Here is a 19,617-nt window from a genome sequence, read left to right on the forward strand (position 1 = left end):
CGTTCCGTGAATCCGGTCAGTCTAATGCAGAACCGCAGCTCCTGACCACACATTAGCTGCTGGGGGGCAGCTTCGGGCTCCCCTAAGTACCTTTATACTCTGGGTCTTGCCAATTCTCACCAGCGCACATAGCACACGCCCTGCCCAGAGCCCAAGGAGCACAGGCAGGTCAGAAATCCAGGTCTCCCAGGCTCCAGAGCCTGTCCTTGCCCCCACACCTGCCCTGCCATGAGGGCAGAATGGGGCTGATGGGCAACCCAGTGCAGAAGCCTAGATATCCACACACACACCATGGCTTTATTATTTGTATAAATCTCCAAAAGCACATTTCCTGGATCTGCAGCCAGGGCAGACGCCAGAGGCAGCAAGGCGGGGGGGTGGGGTCGCTCCGTCCAGAGTGCGAGGGTGGCCGGAGGCGGCGGCGGTGACCGCAGGCTCACTTGAGGCGGTAGAGGACCTTGCGCTGCATGCGGTGTTGGATCTCGCCCCGCCGCAGCATGAGCTGCAAGACCTTGTGGATGGCGTGCTCAGGGTATTTCTGCGGGACACAGGGTGGGGTGAGAGGCGTGCCCCCAGACACCCCACCATTCAGGAGCCCAGGCACCCCCTGCTCATGGGAACTTTCCAGCCTTCACGACCTACCACTTTGCATCCTAAATGGGCTCACCCGTCCTAAGCGCCTACTACATACCAAGCTTTGTTCTAAATCTTCACCAACTCATTCCACCCCTCAGCATCCCTGAGCAGCTGATACGTGATCATTTTACATTTTACAGGGGAGGAAGCTAAGGCACAGAGAGGCTAAGTCATTTATTCCATGGACTGGAGCCCACCAGGCTCCTCTGTCCACAGGATTTCCCGGCAAGAATACTGGAGTGGGTTGCCATTTCCTCCTCCAGGGGCTCTTCCCATCCCAGGGACTGAACCGAGGTCTCCTGCATCTCCCTGCACTGGTAGATGGATTCTTTACCACTCCTGACATCCCCGAACTGCTCTAAGCGTTGATCTGCTCACCCCTCAAATGGGCAGGGTACCACCTGCCACATAAACTGCCCTAAGGATGAAGAGGAAATGACAGACACGAAGGGGAGCTGAGCCCAGAAACTGGACTGTCCGTGTGACTTCAGAGATGGTGACAAGTTCCCCATAGCTTCTAGAAGGCCCTTCCACCATCTATGGGATCAAGAGCTCTGTCCCCAGCAGGCTGGAAGGCTCACCCTCTGGTTCTGCCTCCCCCAACCCCACAAAGGGCAGGCAAGGAAGGGAAGGGAGAGACAAAGGGCTGGGGGAGCCTGGGAGGTCCCAGCAGAACCTCAGCCCCCAGTCCTCTCCCCTTAATGTGACAGAGAAAGTCACGAGGGGAGAGCACTGAGGACAGGCCTGGGCCCAGGAACAGCCGCCCCTGCCCCATCCCAGGCCTGCCTGCTGAGTGCAGGACAGTGCAGGGCGGGTGGGGCCCGGCCCCGGGAGGCCCACCTGCTTGGTGAAGTCCTGGATGATGCTGTGCTCAGACACCTGGGAGCCGATGGCGAAGCGGCGCTTCAGCTGCTTCTCAATGCGGCTCAGCAGCTCCTGGTCCTCCTGGCTGGTGAAGCCTTCCACCCCTGTGGGCGCGAGGAGGGAGGCGGGTCGGTGGATGGGGCCTCAGTCTGCCCACAGTGGGGAAGAGCCAGCCAGGCCCCGGAGAGAACATGAGAGGAAGACAGAGAGGGAGCCTGGGGACAGCCAGGGCCTGAGCGAGAGGATGGACTGAGGCCTGGAGTCAAGGACAGGGCAGGCATGAGCAGAGGGATCCTGCATGCAGAGGGAACAGCAGGTGCAAAGATTCAGAGGTGGGAAATGTGCCCACTTCATTCAAAACCTAGTTGTGGGGCCAGGGACACAGCCAGAGGGGGGACCAGAGTGGGGCCAGGTCCCACGAGCTGGAGGCCACAGCACAGGTTTTTCTGATTCTGGTGAGTAGAGCAGCCACTGGAGGGCCCTGAGGACAGCACCTAGACCCCAGGCAGTTAGACAAGTCAGGAAGACTTCCTGGAGGCGGCTGTGTCAGGATGGAAAGCTAGAGGGGACCCAGCAGTGACCCAGGAGCATGCAGGCTGTCCCGGAGACCACATCTGTGAGGCACCCCAGGCAGCCCTGGCAAGCAGCTCCTGATTTCCGACAACTGCTGGAAGGGGTCTCCTCTGCTGACCCAGGCCTGCAGAGGCCTTGGTGCTTCAGCTAGAGAGAGCTGGAGGCGGGGCGAGGGGGGAAGCCACTGAGAGAGACTTCGAGGCTTCAAGTTGAAATGAGTTCACAAGGGAAACTCTTATATAGCCTGCAAAGCCCAACTCTAATTACCCTGCCCCAAACCATACCCACCCTATGCCCTCAAACATCCAAGGGAGCCCCCCATAAGCAAATATCTCAGGGAACAGAAAGCCCCTCCAGGGCAGAGACTGAGTCGTCATCACCAAGGGGAGGGCAGCGGCAATCAGCCCCCACCCACCTCCCCGGCTCCAGCCACACTGGCCCTTGAGCACACCTCCCCGGCTCCAGCCACACTGGCCCTTGAGCACACCTCCCCGGCTCCAGCCACACTGGCCCTTGAGCACACCTCCCCGGCTCCAGCCACACTGGCCCTTGAGCACACCAACCCTGCTGTCCCTGGGGTCTCGCCACTCAGCCCTCCCTCTACCTGTGAGCCCATCCCCACACCCCAGGGAGCCAGGTGTCCACTCATGCCCATCCCTGCTTCCTGCCAGCTCCTGAAAGCCCATCCTGGACCACCCAACGGGGACACAGTCCACCCCTCCCCGACACAGCCGCCCTGCTGGAATTCTCCCCTCCGCACTCTTGGCTCCCTGAGCTTGGCATGTCTGCCTCTGCTGTGTCTCCCCAGGAGGAAGGTGGGGACTCAAGAGATCTGCTCGCTCCTTCCCTCCCAGGACCTCAAACAGCCCAGCAGATACTAAGCCCTGTCTGCTGGCGAGGGAACAGATTCGTCCCAGGGGTGCCTGGCATACAGTCAATGCTGTGGGAAGTCCACTCAGAAGCTTAGCCTGAAGCAGGCGGCAGGACTGACAGCAGCCTGACCCAAACTGGCCTCGGGGTCAAGAGACCCACAATCTAGCTGGGAGAACGGCGACCAACCTTGGGCACCGTGAAAAGGCCTGTCTGGATGTCAGTTTTCTCATCTCTTAACAGGGGAAGGACTAAGCACCCAACCTGGCTTCTGGGCGCAGCTGTAAGTAAAACGGGGGAAGAGCGTCAGAAGCGCTCAAATGGTTACAACTCAACAAACAGGGCTGCCGAGTGCTGTTCTTAACCAATGATAAAACCGTGAGCCTTAACAAAGGACTGGGCCTAAGAGGATTGTGCTCCAGGGTCTAGAGAGGCTGCTCTTCCTATCTTGGAAGAAAATGGCTGGTGGGCGTGGGGACAGCGGAGTGGCTTCTTCGCAGGAGGAAGCACAGAGACCTCAGCAAGGGCAGAGAAGCAACAAGGACAGCAGGCAGCCAGCAGGAGCCCCAGCCAGAGCCCATGGACCACCCGGCCTATCTCCCCACATCTGCTCACCTGACAGGGTGCCGGACAAGGCGGCGTCCAGCGTGGACACCTGGAAAAGCCTCAGCGCCTCCTCCACGTCTGCCTCCGTGGCGAAGGGCTGCAGCTTCATCTTGCTGAGGGCCTCGGCGATGCGCACGATGGCCTCCAGCTGCCTGCGTGGGAGCAACAGGACGCCAGGGTGCACTCAGTCCATCGTCCCTCTCCTGTCCAGCCCCTTCACAGGGAAGGCTGCTGGCTGTCCCCGTGATCCATCTTCTTAGTAAGAGAACCCCAACTTCTATTCCAGCACATGGCACCCAGCTACAAGAATTTCCCAATCTCCATCGCATCTAGGTGTGCCTGTGTGACTAAGATGTGGCCAGTATGTTATAAGTCCAAACATTTTATGGGAACTTTAGGAAGTGTCCTGAAAAAAATAGGCCCTTCTTTTCCTCCCTTTCCTGCCACCTGGAATGCAAGGGTGATGGCTGTAGTTCCAGCAGTCACACTGGACAATGAGGAAAAGGCTGAGCCTGAAGGAGCCCAAGTTGCTGCTGATGACTAAAGAACCATCACGTGATCCTAGACTCCCTGCCCTCAAACATTTTCATATAAGATGGAAATAAACTCCCAATTAAGTGACTTTATTTGGACCTTCCATTATATAGAGCAAAACCCACTTCTATCTAATCAGTATGGAAGCAGGATTCAAATGAGGTAGGTCTGTTTAAGCTCTTAGTCACTCAACTGTATAAACTCACCACAGTGAAGAGAGTTAACAGCTAAGATAACTGAGGCCCAGAAAAGGAAAGCAATCTCTCAGCCATCACATGGTGGGCAGGAGGCAAGGACCAGGTCTCCTGACTCCCATGCCTGGACCTTCCCTCACCCTCAGGCTTCCCTAAAATGGGGGAAGCTAGACAGAATTCAGAAGAGAGGGTTCCAGAGTTTCCCAACAGTAAACAAAGCAAAAGAGACAGATAATTAGAGAGGCCACTGTTTTCATTCCTAAAGGAGTGGTCCCTGCCCAGCAGCCTGACCATGGCCGGCACCAGTGGGTCCCAGCCCCAAACTTGCAGGACACCCCTCGCCCTGTAAGCGAGACCGTGCATCAGCCCACCCGGCCTGCTCACCGGACGGTGATGGGGATGCTGGAGCGCCGGTCACTGTCCCTCTCGTGCTGACGGGCCCCGCTCCGCATGATGATATACCGGTTCTTCAGCTTCTCTGCGGCCTCTGCTGATAGCCGGGGGCCACACTTCCTGCAGAACAGGGGTTGGGGAGAGCAGCCGCCATGAGAGTGGGAAGGAATCTTGGGGTACCCGCCCTGGCCGGCCTCTGCTGGCTTGCAGACACAGTTTCTGGGCCTACCAAATGGCAGGCTCACAGCGGTGCTTCCCCCCAACACATTCAGGGATGAGATGCACAATGACACCCACAAGAGGATCCTGATGACTGCTGTCCAGGGGCTGGAAGCATGCCAGACTAGGGGGTGAGGGGCAGGAAGGTTGGCAGCGGGGGGCATTTGGTCAGATCCACCTGCACTCTAGCCCTTCACCCCACAGCCCCACCCCAAGCCAACTGACAGTCACTGGTTTAGGGGAACCTCAGATCATCTACTCCAGGGCTTCCCTGGTAGCTCAGATGGTAAACAATCTGCTTGCAATGCAGGAGACCTGGGCTCGATCCCTGGGTTGGGAAGATCCCCTGGAGAAGGGCATGGCAACCCACTCTAGTATTCTTGCCTGGAGAATCCCATGAACCTGGAGAGCTACTGTCCATGGGGTCACAAAGAGTTAGACATGACTGAGTGAGCGAGCCCAGAGGGAGGGCGGAAACTCCCCAAGGCCCCCCTGGGACCTGGCATCAAGGGAGAACAAAAATTCAGGGCTCTCAGACACACACACAATGGCCCAAGCCTCCAAGGGTGGGGCTGTGAAGAGCTCAGAACCATGACGAAGACCCCGACCCCGGTTCCACTGGGTACTGGGTCACTGGGACAAAAGCGGTGAGGAGGCACCCACCCAAATGCAGTATTTCACCTCCCATCAGAAAGGCACTCGAAGATCCCTCCACCCCGGGTTTTAGCCCCAGTAAGGGACAGAGGAGGTGCGTGTCCAGAACCTTGATACAGAAGTGAAAAGCACAGCCTGTGGAGCCAGGCACCTGGGTTCAAATCCTGGCTCCATAGCTCCTGCCTGCGGCCTTGGACAAGTTACTTAACCTTTGCCTCAGCTTCCCCATCTGTAAAATGGGATGAAAATACACCAACCTCACAGGTTTGGGGAGAGGGATAAAGTTCGCTTATATGTACAATAATCAGAGTTCCCTGGTGGTCCTAGTGGTTAGGATTCGGTGCTTTCGCTATTAGGGCCCAGGTTCAATCCCTGGTCAAGGAACTGAGATCCTGCAATCTGTGCAGCACCACTCAAGTTTTAAAAATTAAAAAACTGCTCAGAGCGACACCTGGCACAGAATCCTCACTATGTGTATGACTACCATCGCTGGCAGTCTGTGAGAACAACAACATTTAAGGCTGCAGCTGCTATGCGCTAAGTGTTTATTTGGCGCAGGGCCGTGCCAAGCGCTCACGCGTCATCTTGTGTGATTCTTACAAAAACCTGAGGGCACAACCACCCCGGGAAAGCGAGGCTCAGAGGTCAGCTGACTTGTCCAGGGCCACACAGTGCGGGCAGGTGTTACCAGAGACCATGTCCACAATGCCTCCCCACACATCAGAGTCAAGGGGGTCTTCAAGGCCATCTAAACCCTCCACCCTCACTTTAGAAACAGGGAAGCTGAGGCCAGGAGCCACGGGGTGGGGGAGTGTGTAGGGGAGGAAGCAGCAGAGCTAAACCCTAAGGGCTCATCTCAGGCCTCCTGAAAGGGCTCTCCCCGACCAGGAAGACTGGCAACCCCACCCCCGGGGGCCTGTGACCGGGACTCACGTGCGGCAGTAGGCGATGAACTTCTTCAGCTTGGCCAGGTCAATCTCGCCCTCCACGGCCTGGGCCTGCGTCAGTGCGCTCACATGCAGCGTGATGACATGTTTAGCCAGCATCTGGGAGGCAGAGGGGACCCGGGGTCAGCCCACAGGCCTTCCCGAGCCAGGTCCCAACACAGAGCTGGAGCAGGCGGGGAGAGAGAGCTCCCAGGGCTAGAATCAGTGGAGAGGAGGTGGTCCTTCTTTCCTTGGGGCTGTCAGCTGGTAAGACAACATCTGGAGCTACAAGGCCCTCCCTGCCGCCCTGAGGTGGGGCGAGGCTGCCTGAGAACAAACCTCCACCCAGGGAGGCCGAGCCGAGCAAGACAGGCAGACAACCCTGAGACCAGACCCAGCTGGGCCCTGCACCTCCAGGCTTGTCTGCTACACAAGCCCTGTGTTCCTCCAGAAAGACTGGACGGAACTAGGGTTCTAATGCTTGCAATCAAAGGTCAACCCCCTCGTTCCACATACAAAGGACTGACGGCCAGGGAATGAGAGACCCCAAATCAAACCTCACGTGGTGCACAGGAGAGGCAGGACCAGGGACCCCCATGTAGTGTTTCTGGAGTCTGCAACCCACCTCCTTGGGGGCCCGCTGACAGGCTGATCTGGTAGCTGGGACTCTGGACCCTTGAAGCCCCTGTCTGCCCACCCTCCCCCCGCTGAGACCTGCAGGCCTGGGAGGAGCCCGGCGCCTACGCACCACGTCCCTCTCCTCGTTGTGCTCGTCCTTGACGATGAAGATCATGTCGAAGCGGGACAGGATGGTGGGCATGAAGTCGATGTTGTCCTCCCCCTTTGTCTCATCCCAGCGGCCGAACACCGAGTTGGCAGCAGCCAGGACGGAGCAGCGGGAGTTGAGGGTGGTGGTGATGCCAGCCTGAGAGGGGAGTGTGGGGGCGGCAGAGGACAGAGATGAGAACTTGGGGTCACAGCCTTCTCAGGATACGCACACACACAATTACACACACAGAGATGAGAACTCGGGGTCACAGCCTTCTCAGGATACACACACACACAATTACACACACACACACAATTCCAGGACCACTGCTGCAGTCAGCAGAGGCTGGGCCGCTCAGGACAGCCTGAGCACGGGGCCAGGGCCCAGCCCCTCCCAGCACTCCCGGCATGGCCGGGCCAGGCTGCACATGGGTGAGCGGGCCCCCAGGGAGGGCGCTCACCTTGGCGATAGAGATGGTCTGCTGCTCCATGGCCTCGTGGATTGCCACACGGTCATCCTCTCGCATCTGTGTGGAAGAGAGGAATGTCCACCAGATCCAGGTGAGGGGGCTGGGGCGCAGCGGCAGCAGGAAACCCTACAGGAGCTACTGCTCCTAAGTCCCCACTCCGTGCCAGCCAATGGCAGGAACAGGTCACCTCCAGTCATGGGGATAACGTGTGGGCTTGGCTCTCGTCTCCCCACTCTCTAAGCTCAGAAAGGTTTATTACGTCCCTATAGTGATGGGAGGTCTCTACCTCATCAAAGGGGGGTTCTGCCATTCACACCCCCAGCCCACAGCCGCCAGAAGCCACTAACACTGAGCCACCCCCTCGCCCAGCTGGGCTTACCTTGTCAAACTCATCAATACAGACGACCCCTCCATCGGCCAGGACCATGGCACCGCCCTCCATGATGAAGTTCCGGGATGAGGGGTCCCTCATCACAGAGGCTGTCAGGCCGGCCGCGCTGCTGCCCTTCCCAGAAGTGTACACCTGGGGGAAGGCAACGGGAGGGTCAGGGCCCAACACAGCCCCCAGGCTCTGACCCCAGTAAGTCCAGGGGCCCCCAGAGCTGGAGCGTTGCCCAGGGTCTCACATCACAGCGGGGTACAGAGCACAGACAATCTCAGCATTCCTCCTCTGATGGGGGGCCACCAGCTGCAGCTGGCCTGGAGGGTCTCCCCAGGCCTATTCACATCCATCAATCACCTGAGCCCGACTGTCTCATGAACAGCCTCCCGGAGCTGGGCTCACAAGGAGTAAACAGAGGCTGAGAGAAGTGACACCCTCCCAGTAGAGTGGACACTGGACTCTCCGGAAAGGCTTCCCCACCCTGAGTCCCATCATCTTTGCAGGGACCTGAGAACCACATGCTGCCAAGGGGCCTTTGAACTGTGGCAAGTCCAAAGCAAAGTGTGCTTAAGTGTTTGAAATACATGGGGATTTCAAAGTTAGTGCTAAAAAGAACACAAGTTATCTTCTTCTTGTTCTGTGTTAAACCACATGGTGAAATAATAACATTCTACACACGTTGGATTAAACAGAATTATTAAAATTGTGTACATGCATGCTCAGTCATGTCCGACTCTTTTGCAAGCCCAGAGACTGTAGCCCACCAGGCTCGTCTGTGCATGGGATGTCCCAGTCAAGAATACTGGAGTGGGTTGCCATTTCCTTCTCCAGGGGATCTTCCCGACCCAGGAATAGAACCTGTGTCTCCTGTGTTAGCAGGGTGATTCTTGACCACTGAGCCACCTGGGAAGCCCATCACCACCTTCTTTTGCTTTTCTAAGAGGCTACTAGGAAACGTACACTCCCCAAGGCTCACAGCTGGAGTCCACGTGTCTCCACCGGGCAGCACTGGCAAAGGACCCCTGGCCCACCTCGCGTCTACCCAGAGGCCACGCTTCCCCCATAAGACCACGCGGCCATCCTTACCCACTCTGATCCCCCAGATGTGCTGAACACCACACAGGGGACCCAGCTGACCGGACACTCGGGTTCAAATCCCTGTGTTAGCACATAATAGCCATGGGACCTTGGGCAAGACGCTGAGCGGTTCTGTACTCATTTCCTCATCCATAAAAAGGGGTGATAGGACCTACCACCGGGAGCTGAGGTGAGCAGTGAATGAATCGAGACACAAAAGCACCACACACAGCACCTGGGCCTTGATTTCGGCCATGACTGCTATTGATGTGCAGACTCAGCAGATGCATAAACTGAGGCCGAGAGACTGGGTGACCTGCTCAAGGCCCACAGCCAATTACGAGCCAGGCTGAGACCCAAACCCTATTTGGTCCATCGCTCCGCCCGCTGCCCCAGGCCTACAGGCACTGTCGTCCCCTTCTTCCTCTCTCCCCCGTGGACCCTCCTGCAGCTTCCTCCCTGTGGGGAAGCCAGGGCAGGCAGTCATCCAGGACACTCACCCCGATGGGGGAGCACTTCTCCACAAACTTCAGCAGCTGGGACTTGGCCGTCCCCGGGTCCCCCAGCATCAACAGGTTGATGTCTCCTCGGCGAGTGAGGCCGTCTGGCAGCCTGAGGGGACAGGCAGGAAGGCCAGGTGAGCAATAGGAGAATCCAGCAAGGGCAGGTTGGTCACAGCGGTCTGGCTACCACTCCCGCCCCACTACGTCATCAGCCCATGAGCGGGGCTCTGGCCTGAGAGCCACGTTCATGGCCAGCTGTATCCCCTAGCCTCCTCTGTCTGCCACCCAGGGAGGGGAGGGTCAAAGGAAATGGCACCAAGAGCTGGGCCTGGGCACACACAGACAGCATCTGATAAACACGTGCCCCAGCTGGAGAGACAGATGCCAGCAGGCTGCTGGCGGTACCGTGGAGCAGACACTGCGAGGGCAGGCTCCAGGCCAGGACATGCGCCTGTTAGCAGTCTCTTTAATGCTCTATGCCTCACTTTCCTCATCTATGAAATGGGCTCAACTGTAGCTTTCTCATAGGGCTAACCTGGGGACTGGGCTGCAAACACATGAAAACACTCTGAAGACTGTCTGGTACATGGTAAGAACTCAGTAACTGGTAGCTGCCAGTAACATCATCACTCTCTATGTCTCTACTGTTTCAGAATCTCGAAAGGACACATGATGCCCCCTGAGTGTTAAGCTTCCATCTGTCGTATTCATATGGACATCTGGGTACAAAGGGGTGGTGTCTCTTGCCTAAAATTGCACACTAAGTAAGTAGTTATCAGAGATTTAATCCCCAGTCTCCAGACTCCACACCCAGAGCTCTCTCCACTGCATCTACCAGGTCCCCCAAGCGCCCCACCTAGCCAGGGTCGGGGGGACTGCTCTGGAGGGAGGGCGTGGATTGGCCCCACCAGCTGACAGCAACCCTAGGAGGTGGGAAAGGTGCCTGAGAGTAGGAGGCGGGACCGAGGGTCCCGGGCAAACGGAAAGAGTATTTCCGTCCTGCCCATCTGGCAGCTGCCCTGCTGTGTGGGCAAGTCACCCATCCCCTCCCTGGACCTGGGAAGGCTTGGACCCCCACCTCTTTCGGGAGCCCCCGAAGAGCAGGCAGGCGATGGCCTTCTTCATGTCGGTGCCCCCAAAGATGGAGGGGGCGATGCTCTTGGAGATGAGCTCGTAGACGTTGGGGAGGGCAGCCAGCCGCCGGAACTCCTCCTCCTCCTGCGGGGTCACGGCGCCAGCAAAGGTGCGGCCTGGGCGGGCAGAGGGGGTGCAGGTGTGTGAAGGCCCACCCTCCCAGCCCAGGGCCTGCCAGAGGGCAAGGCCCTCAGAGCTGGGCAGCAGGAGCATCAGTCTGAGCAGACAGACCCCACTTCTCGCCCGAGAGCTGGGCCTGTGTGCTCCAGGCTCCAATGAGCAAGGGGAAGACCTGGAGTGGGGTGTGAAGCGTTGGGCCAGATCAGAGGGGCCTCAGGACCACCAGGATGTCTTCCATCTTGCTGAGGGCAGTGACAGGTATCTTTGGTATGAAAGCACTGCTCTCCCCGGCTGCCTTGCAGAACAGAGGGTAGGGGTGCAGACAGGGGGACTAGGAGGAGGCCCGGGGACGGACGAGGGGGGTCGGCCCAAAGCCCACTCACCGGAGCCATCTGTGTCCACCTGGATGCCCAGGACCCGGATGTAGGCGCTCCGGATGCCCACGCCCACTCTGTCACGGCCCCTGTTGGAGGTCAGGCCAAACTTCTTGATGGAGTAGATGCCCATGATGGTGACCCTGTTCCCAGGGACGACCTTGTCACACAGGTACCTGACAGGAGGGTGGGGAGGAAGAAGGAAGAAGGTAAGAGTCTGCTGGGGGCAGGAGCCCCTCATTCCCACCACCCCGTCATGCTCGCCGTTCACCTCAGCATCTCTACAGGAGGCTTCATGAGCTGATCTGGCTCTAGCCACCGCCCCGCCCCAGGGCTCTCTCCCTCTCACCACAACCCAGCCCACACGTGGACGGCCCAGCTGCTGGGAGGAGGACAATCCTTGGTCAAGGCAGCGGCCTGACTGGGTGGGGTCAGAAGGCCCACCCCCAGCCCCTCAGGGTCCCCATCTCCACCTGGCCTGCTGTCAGAAGCACTGCAAGGCTCCCCTCAGCCATCTCAGGGGAAGCCTTCCTCCTGATGCCCTCCCAGTCTCCCTGCAAAGGCCACGCCCCATTTTTGCCTCTTCACAGCTCCATGAAGCTCAGGCAAGTCATTTTGCACCTGGACTTTAATCTCCTCTTTAAAAAAAAAAAAAAAATGCTGCATCAAGGAAGTCTCCAAGCCCCTCCGGCCAGAACCATGCTCCAGTGCAGCGTGGACAGGACTCTGGGGCATGTATTCGTACTCTGCCACTTATGAGCTATGTCACCTCAAGAAAGTCACTGCCTCTCTGAGCCTGGAGGGGTTTGATAAAATTATCTGACTTGCTGGGTTACTGTGTGATCAAGTGAGGTACCAGACCCAGAAGGGCATTAGGCAAAAGAGAGTCCCATCCCCTAAAGGACCCTCACTGTCACTGTTAACATTCTGGGACTTCTCTCTTCCCAGATCCAACTTCTTCAGCTTTAAATCTAACCCCAGACTGCACAAATAATTTAACACCAAATACTTAAGTTTGTATGAAGGAACCGTGGTAAACACTTCACATGCATTTTCTACTTTAAATCTCCCAGCAGTGATGAGAGAGTATGGCCCATCACTGTCCCCATTTTCCTGGTGAGAAGACTGAGGCTCAGTGAGCTCACGTCACCTGCTCAGCAGTCTGACCGCTACACCTTCCACTGTCGCTGAGGTAGCTAACGACCTGTGGATCCCCTCGTCCGAAAAGCATACTGCACAGACTATCTGCTTGAGGTATCAGGGTGCGTGAGCCCAGGTGAAGAAGCCCAGTCCATATCTCCACGCCATCCTCCCAGGCCCTGGAAGGGGACCGGGCCGGCCCAGCACCCTCTCCCCACTTTCCAATTATCCAGCAACATCCGAGAAAAGTCTTAACAGAAAGCCCGGGGTGGGACTCAGCCTGGGAAGAGGGTCCTCCCCACCCTGCTGGCCGTCCAGCTGTGCCACCTCGGGCCTCCCGGTTCTAAAGACGGCCAGGGAGACTGCAGGAAGAATGCAGGCGGCAGCAGCCAGATCCCCCACTCAGGGAGCTGGTCACACGTGAGACTGACCCGCCCCTGCAGAACACTGGGAGATGAGGGGAGGAAGCACCAGGGATAGAGAAAGTTTCCATAACCAGCCCTCTTCCCCGCTCCCCACTGCACTCGGGGTCCACATACAGCCCGACTCAGCGGCGGGAGGCATGGCCAGCCAGCCTGCTCACAGCCGAGCCGGTGTGGGGGGGGCACAGCCAGGGGCCCACTCACCGGTCACAGTAGAGCTGCATATGCCGGGGCATCTCCCCATGCGGCACAGCGTCTGGCAGCTCCTGCAGCTTCAGGGTCTGGAAGTCCACGCACTTGCACTTGTCCGGCATGATGAAGTACGGGTCCAGTGGACACTTGGGGCGCCCAGCCTGATCCCTGTAAGGAGAGAGAAGAGTCACCAGAGCTACCCCCAGGGCCCCAAGCCCAGGAAACCCGTCACACAAGTCAGCGACGAGCCTGGTCAGCAGCAAGTTGGGGGTCTCCAGGACAAGCTCGGGGAAGGCGCTAGAGGAGGGCGGCTCAGCGGGGTAAATACACGGGGTTAGGGTTGGGGAGGCCTGCTTGGAACCTGGCTCTCCCATTAACCTGCGTTAGACAGCCACATGGAGATGTCTGGCAGGCAGCCAGACTGGAGTCTGGGGTTCAGTGGAAACACACATCTGCATGTCCTCTGCACTCAGGGTACTCCAAAACCCAGACCAAAAAGGAATTAAGTGTAGAAAAGAGAAGTGTGGCTGAGGCCTGAGGTTAGGAAGCAGAGGGGAACCAGTGGCCAAATGGGTGAGGGCCCTGAAGCTCAGGGTCAGCAATCATCTTCTGAAAGGAGCCAGAGACACATATTTTCTGTCTGTGGGCCACGAGGCCACAGGCCACACAGCCATATGCCACTGTACACCAAGGAGCCTAGCATGTTCCTGGGCCTCCGCTCCAGACCTGCCCCAGTGAGCCAGGGTTTGAAGACGCCAGTGGACTCCCCACCCCGGGCCCCTGCACGGGCTGCCTGGGCTCCCTGGAGGGACAGAACTCACCACCACAGAGGGGCAGGGGGATACCACCCTGTTCTCAACCCCAAGACCCAGAATGTCCACTTGGCCCTATACCCACAGGGCACGCTGCGGCCCCAGCCCCTCCCAGCTGCAGGGCTTCATCCTCATCCTTCACACCTCCGCTCAGATGTCAACTCATCACCCCCCAGGTACCACAGGGCCCGCGAGGCCCACTCACGTGTTGCACTTCCGGGGCAGGGCGTAGCCCTCCAGGCCAGGGCGCATAGCGATGTTGGTGAGCGTGCTGCGGCAGCTACGACACTGGATGGAGATGCGGGTGGCCTTGGCGCGGACCCCCGAGGCTGCGATCACAATGCCCGGGATCTTCACCAGGTGTGACATCGTGTCCGACTGTAACAGAGCCGCAAGGAGGGGGCTGGGTGAGGGGAGCCAGGGATGCCCAAGATCACGCATCAAGAATCTCCTCTATTCTAATGTCTGCTGAAGTATTTAGGCATAAAGTGCCATGTCTATGATTTACTTTAAAATCCGTCAGCAGAAGAAAAGAGAAAGCAAGTAAGGCAAAATGTTAACAGCCGTTAAAACCAGATGGAGTCATTACACTATTCTTGCTACTTCTTAAAAAAATATGTATTTATTTGGTTGTGCCTGATCTTAGTTGTGGCATGCAGAGTGTGAGTGTGTGTGTGAGTGTGTGTGTGTGTGAGTGTGTGTGTGAGTGTGTGTGTGTGTGTGTGTGTGTGTGTGTGTGTGTGTGTGTGTGTATTTAGTTGCAGCATGTGGGATCTAGTTTCCTGACCGGGATTGAAGCCCAGCCCCCTGCACTGAAAGCAGTCTTAGTCACTGGGCCATCAGGGATGCCCCTCTCACTACTTTTGTGTGTGTGATATTTTCATAATAAAAAGCAAAATAAAACAAGAGAAGTTCCTTTTATCATCATCTTTTCTTCCATTTCCAACAGGTTTTCTGGGACAGGCAGGAAGGCTATGGGTTCGAGCTGATGACCCCTAGAGCCCCAGGAGGTGGAGGGGAGCAGGATGGAGGCTGGCCCTTTCTGGTGACTGAGGCCAGGGACACACATGGCTGTCACGGCCCAGGGGACCCCAGAACTGCCGATACCCCCCTCAGAGCTTGCTTTCTGGAAAACACTCTACAGAGTGCGGATCTGAGTCCTCAGGATCCCGGGGTTGGAAAGGACTGGGGCTGCCTCAGCCCCTAGGCCACCCTGACGCGCGATCCTTGTAGAGAGGGCTCCGCCTCTGTCACAGAACGTCCACCCAGGCAGGCCAGTCACTGGGTTTTCCAATGGGGCTGAGAAGAGGAAATCTGTCCAAGTGGGGCTGAGGTTTGCTTTTCTGAGGGAATAGCTGCCCCAGGAAACAAGCCCAAGTTCGCCTCCACGGACAGGAAAACACACGATGCTCGGTTTAGTTTCAAGAACGGTCCCACCTGCGCCTCCCCTGCGCCTCCCCAGCCTGGTGCTGGGCACAGAGACAAAGCTAGCACACACCACAGCCTCCAGAGCCCACGGCCCGCCCTGCTTCTGTAAGAGACGTGCCGCTGTGCCAACCAAGGAGGGTCTGGTGGGGCCCTGAACTGAGCAGCAGGACATGAGGGCTCCGGCAAAGACCAGCGCGTGGCCTTTTGGCGGCACAACCTGGGCCCAGAGTTCACCAGGCACAGGCACATGCATCCTTTCACTTGCTTCTCACAACAACCTTCTGAGAGAAGAACCAACGTTCGATCCTCATCTCCTCCTCGGGAAACTCTCCTGGGTCCCACTCCTGCCTGCTTTATAAATTCTCCTTTCACTTGGCAGCCAGAGGAAGCTTTTAAAGACAGAATCAGCCACCTGCCTACTTACCTCTCAATCCGAGGCCCTGGCCACCTGGCTCTCCACTCACTCCCTCCCCTCCCCTGCCCTGCCCTTACTGGGGTCCAGCCACTGCAGCTGCCTCTGCCCCTCGTCTGTCCCTTGAAACGGCTGCTGTCCCCACCCCAGGGCCTTTGCACCTGCTTCTCCTTGAGCCTGGAACACTCCTCCCTCGAGCTGTCACAGGGCCATGCATCCCTCAGACTTGCCCCAACACCACTTCCTCAGAGAGACCTTCTCCAACCACCATGCAGCCCCTCAGCCCGTCACGTTGATCCCGTTTTTTCTTCTTCGTGGCTCATGTCCTGGGACCTGAAACCAGCTCACTGCTCCTTGTCTGTTTCTCTCACTACTGGCTGCATTGAACCAGGTACTGTCTGTCTACAGCGAGAGTCAAACCCAGCATCCGGCGTGAGGCAGCCACTCAAAAAATATTTGCTGGATGGCAGACTGGCCCTGTCCAGCTTTCCTGTGGCCCTATCACTCTCCAGTCACACTGACCGTCCTTCCCTCGGCCTGGTACACTCCTGACCCCTCACCTTGCAAGCTTTACACTAGCCATGCCCTGCCCTACTCTACCCACCCTGTGTTCCCTCCCACTGTTTGCACGCTGCTCATTCTCACCCACAGGCCTCCACTCAGATGGAGACAGGCTGTCCCCTCTGGAAAGCAGCCTTCTCTATCTTTTCCAGAGGGGCCCTATGCGTTCTCATCACCTCCCAATTTCTCCCATTGCTCTCACAGTCACCTACAGTTATCGTGGGTGATGTTAACCATTTATCCTGTCTCCCAGGAGAAGAAGCTTGTCCTTGAGTTCACTACTGCTCCTCCAGGACCCAACTCACGTCCTGCACACAGAAGGAGCTCAGCAAGCGTTTGTCCAGGGAGCTAATTGTTCAGAGGCAGAAACAGGCTCAGAAAGGGTGAGTGAGTTGTTCAGGGTCACAGAGCTGGCACTCAGGTCTCTCTCTAAAACCCCTCCACGCACACAGCCACCACCGCCACCCTCCGAGGGGACCCACCTTCAGGCTACGGATGCTGGACGGACTGGCGTCCGACTTGAGCATGACCTGGATGTCCTGGAGTACCTCGTCACCAGCAGGCCGCGGCCGGGTCACCTCGTCAGCCACCTCCTTGGCAGCTTCCTCCAGCTGGAGATGGGGAGGGGACAGCCTGTGAGTGACCAGAGCAGGGCCAGCCCTGGGGGTCCCGGGGCAGGGGTCCCACTCACCAGCTGCAAGTGCTCGGCTGGCTGCTTGTACAAGTAGTCAGCCAGCTCCTCGTCGAAGCTGGCCAGGTCCTCCATCTCCACCTCGATCCAGTACTCCCCCAGGTTATAATGCCGCTTGAGTTCATCCCTGGAGTAGGGGCGGGGAAGGGCACAGAGAAGAGGAGGCAATACTGGCTGAGAAGCACCCACACCCTGAGTCTGCCCACACCACTGCCCCCCCCCACTAATGTCCCAAACACATCGAGCTCCAGGTGGATCTGCTATTTAACCCAGAAAACCGCCCCCCACCCTGACCCCCCGGGACAGAGGCATCTTCCAAAGCAAGCTCCATGGAAGCTGTCCAAGTCATCATCAAAGAACAGTTCAAAGTCCATAGACGAGTCTGGCAGACTCTCACTGCAAACCAGTCCTTTCACTGGACTCCCTGGACCCTTTAACCCTCTCTCAGATACTAACAAGGCACACAGCTGGAACCTGGCGATGGAAGGCAGCAGAGACAGTGCCTGTCTTATCAACCACCGGACTCTTTACAGAGCACCCTGTGAGACTATTATCCCAAAAACGCTTTTGGGAGCAACTGACCTCCTCAGCCTCATCCCTTTCTACCTTACGTCCAGAGCCATATACAACAGCCAATCTGGCTCTGAGAGCCCCTTGTTGTAACAGGCCATCCCACACTGCCCATGTATGCACCTCCTGCTATCAAAAATGCCTTCCACACCAGACACTCTTCTCTCAGCTCTAGATCACCTTAAGCCTCCCCTAACTCCTCTTGTACACTCCTCCTTTGAGGCAATCATCACTTTGTAATTTACTTGGGCATGCCTACGCCTCAGTCCCACTGATTCAAAAGCTCCTTGAGGGCAAAGATGAATCTTTTCATCTTTGTACCCTAGGGCCTGGCACACACATGGTCAGTGTCAGCTGGTGCATGAATAAATGGAAGCAGGAGTGGCTATGCCCATTTTACTGATGAAGAAACTGAGGCTCGGAGAGACTGTCACTTGGAAGTCACTGAGCTAATAATGGATCAAGCCCAAGTTTGGACCTGCAAATTCACGCTCTCTGCATTTAAGGGCCTACAAGGATTTGGCGGGATGTCACCATTGTATAATGACTGGGAGCAGGAGCTTTACCCAGCTCATTCAGTGCTGCAGCTCATCACCTAGAAGAGCGGCTGGCATGCATGCAGCAGGTGCTCAATCAATAGAAGCTGACTGAGTGGAACGAATGAATGAGTGAGCAAGTAAGGTAAAACATAACTACCATCTCCAGAGATCTGAAGATAAATAATCTCGCTTTACATAGCATTGCAGCCATTACATAGAAGGACTATAAGAAACAGATGAATAGAAGCAAATCCTGGGGAAAGATGCAAAGGGCCCAGGTGACTCACTCAAAAGTTAACTTCAGATATAAAATGTACAAAACCAAACGCCATGAGGGTGCGGGGCCCCAGCGAGTGGAACTCATCATGGCTGGGGCCGCAGCTCCCCTCTTGTCCCGCTCCAGCACGCACCTGTACTTGAAAGTGAAGCCGGTGCGGTCGGTCCCCACCCGGTACTGCCGGAGGAACTCCTTGAAGCGCCTCTGCAGCTGCGATTTGCGGGCCTGCCCCTCATCGGCCGCGTTGTCGCCCCCGAAGCTGTCACTGTAGAAAACGCCGGGGTCGTCGAAGCCCGACATGACTGCACCTGACGCGGAACGAGAAGATGAAGCAGACTGGAGGGCAGATGGGGGCGTGCGGCGTTCCCTCCGACAAGCAGGTCCTCGGCTCCGAGTGCGAGGCAGACGTGAGCCCGGTTCCGCCTCCCAGACCTCGATCCCAGCTCTCCCATGAGACACCCCTGCCCAGCCCTACTGCGCCCCAAATGCAGACGCCGGCCGTCCCCCGGGGGGCTGGTTCCGAGGGGCTCACTCCCCAGCCCCTCCAGCCTCACCTCGGCCTTCCCGCGCTCCACGGAACCGCAGGCACAAGAGCCCCCACCGTCCACTGCCGCGTTTCGCGGGAAAAACCAGATGCAGCGTTTGGACGCCGCGGCCGCTGCGCCCTCATTGGTTCGCCGAGACCCCGAGGCCAGCGATTGGACCGCTCTGCGCCTGCGGGTCCCGCCTCCAAAGAAACTGCTGAAGGGGATTGGCTGCAGGGCGCAGGACGCCGGGATACCCTCCTTCCGGGCTCCATTTTGCTTCCCGGACAATTTGGCGCGAAACTGAGCTGGAGGAAGCGGCGGGGCGGGGCGGGGCGGGGCGCAAAGATGGCGGAGGGGAGGGCCGAGGGCCGAGGGCCAGAGTGGGTGTGTGAGGGCCCTGCTGTGTACTCGTCTTAAACCTTTTTCAGGAGGAAATGACCCCTTTGCGACCACGGGCGGGAGAAGCTATAGGTCCCTGAGAAGTACTTGCTTCTCAAGGTGTGGTCACTTGCCTGGTGTGAGCCCGCTGTCCCCTAGCGTCTGGAGGGGGCGCTGCCCTCCTGCCCTTCCCGCTCTCACACCTAAACAAGTTGAGGATTAATCAAAATAATCCACCTGTGGTCTCCTTAATGCCTCTAGGACCAAAGTCAGACTTGGGACTCCAGGAATGTTTTCTTAGGCCCAAATGGTGTTTTTTTTTGTTTGTTTTTTATTTTGTTTCTTAAGTTGTAGAAGAGTTTTCATTATTT

General features: G+C 57.5%; 1 protein-coding gene across 1 annotated transcript; it reads right to left on the bottom strand.

Annotated features, from left to right (window-relative positions):
• Nucleotides 1-277: 277 nt before the first annotated feature.
• MCM5 (minichromosome maintenance complex component 5) lies at nucleotides 278-19,021 on the bottom strand. Its single transcript, XM_043882084.1, has 17 exons — nucleotides 18,896-19,021; nucleotides 18,475-18,649; nucleotides 16,956-17,082; nucleotides 16,747-16,875; nucleotides 14,069-14,241; nucleotides 13,064-13,219; nucleotides 11,307-11,473; nucleotides 10,748-10,919; nucleotides 9,667-9,778; nucleotides 8,087-8,230; nucleotides 7,699-7,764; nucleotides 7,218-7,394; nucleotides 6,477-6,589; nucleotides 4,662-4,790; nucleotides 3,559-3,701; nucleotides 1,477-1,604; nucleotides 278-538 (listed from the first exon to the last, which is right to left on the bottom strand). The coding sequence occupies exons 2-17, from the start codon at nucleotides 18,639-18,641 to the stop codon at nucleotides 437-439; spliced, it is 2,205 nt and encodes a 734-aa protein (XP_043738019.1). The 5' UTR covers nucleotides 18,642-18,649; nucleotides 18,896-19,021; the 3' UTR covers nucleotides 278-436.
• Nucleotides 19,022-19,617: the final 596 nt, after the last annotated feature.

The sequence above is a fragment of the Cervus elaphus genome, chromosome 22 (assembly GCF_910594005.1).
Source record: "Cervus elaphus chromosome 22, mCerEla1.1, whole genome shotgun sequence".
Taxonomy (NCBI): domain Eukaryota; kingdom Metazoa; phylum Chordata; class Mammalia; order Artiodactyla; family Cervidae; genus Cervus; species Cervus elaphus.

Coding starts and splice junctions, on each gene's coding strand:
- MCM5 (XM_043882084.1), bottom strand. CDS start 18,641: ATGTCGGGCTTCGACGACCCCGGCGTTTTCTACAGTGACAGCTTCGGG. Junction 14,242..16,746: donor CCAGCATCCGTAGCCTGAAG/GTGGGTCCCCTC, acceptor GCTCTGTTACAG/TCGGACACGATGTCACACCT. Junction 3,702..4,661: donor AGCATCCCCATCACCGTCCG/GTGAGCAGGCCG, acceptor GCTCCCACGCAG/GCAGCTGGAGGCCATCGTGC.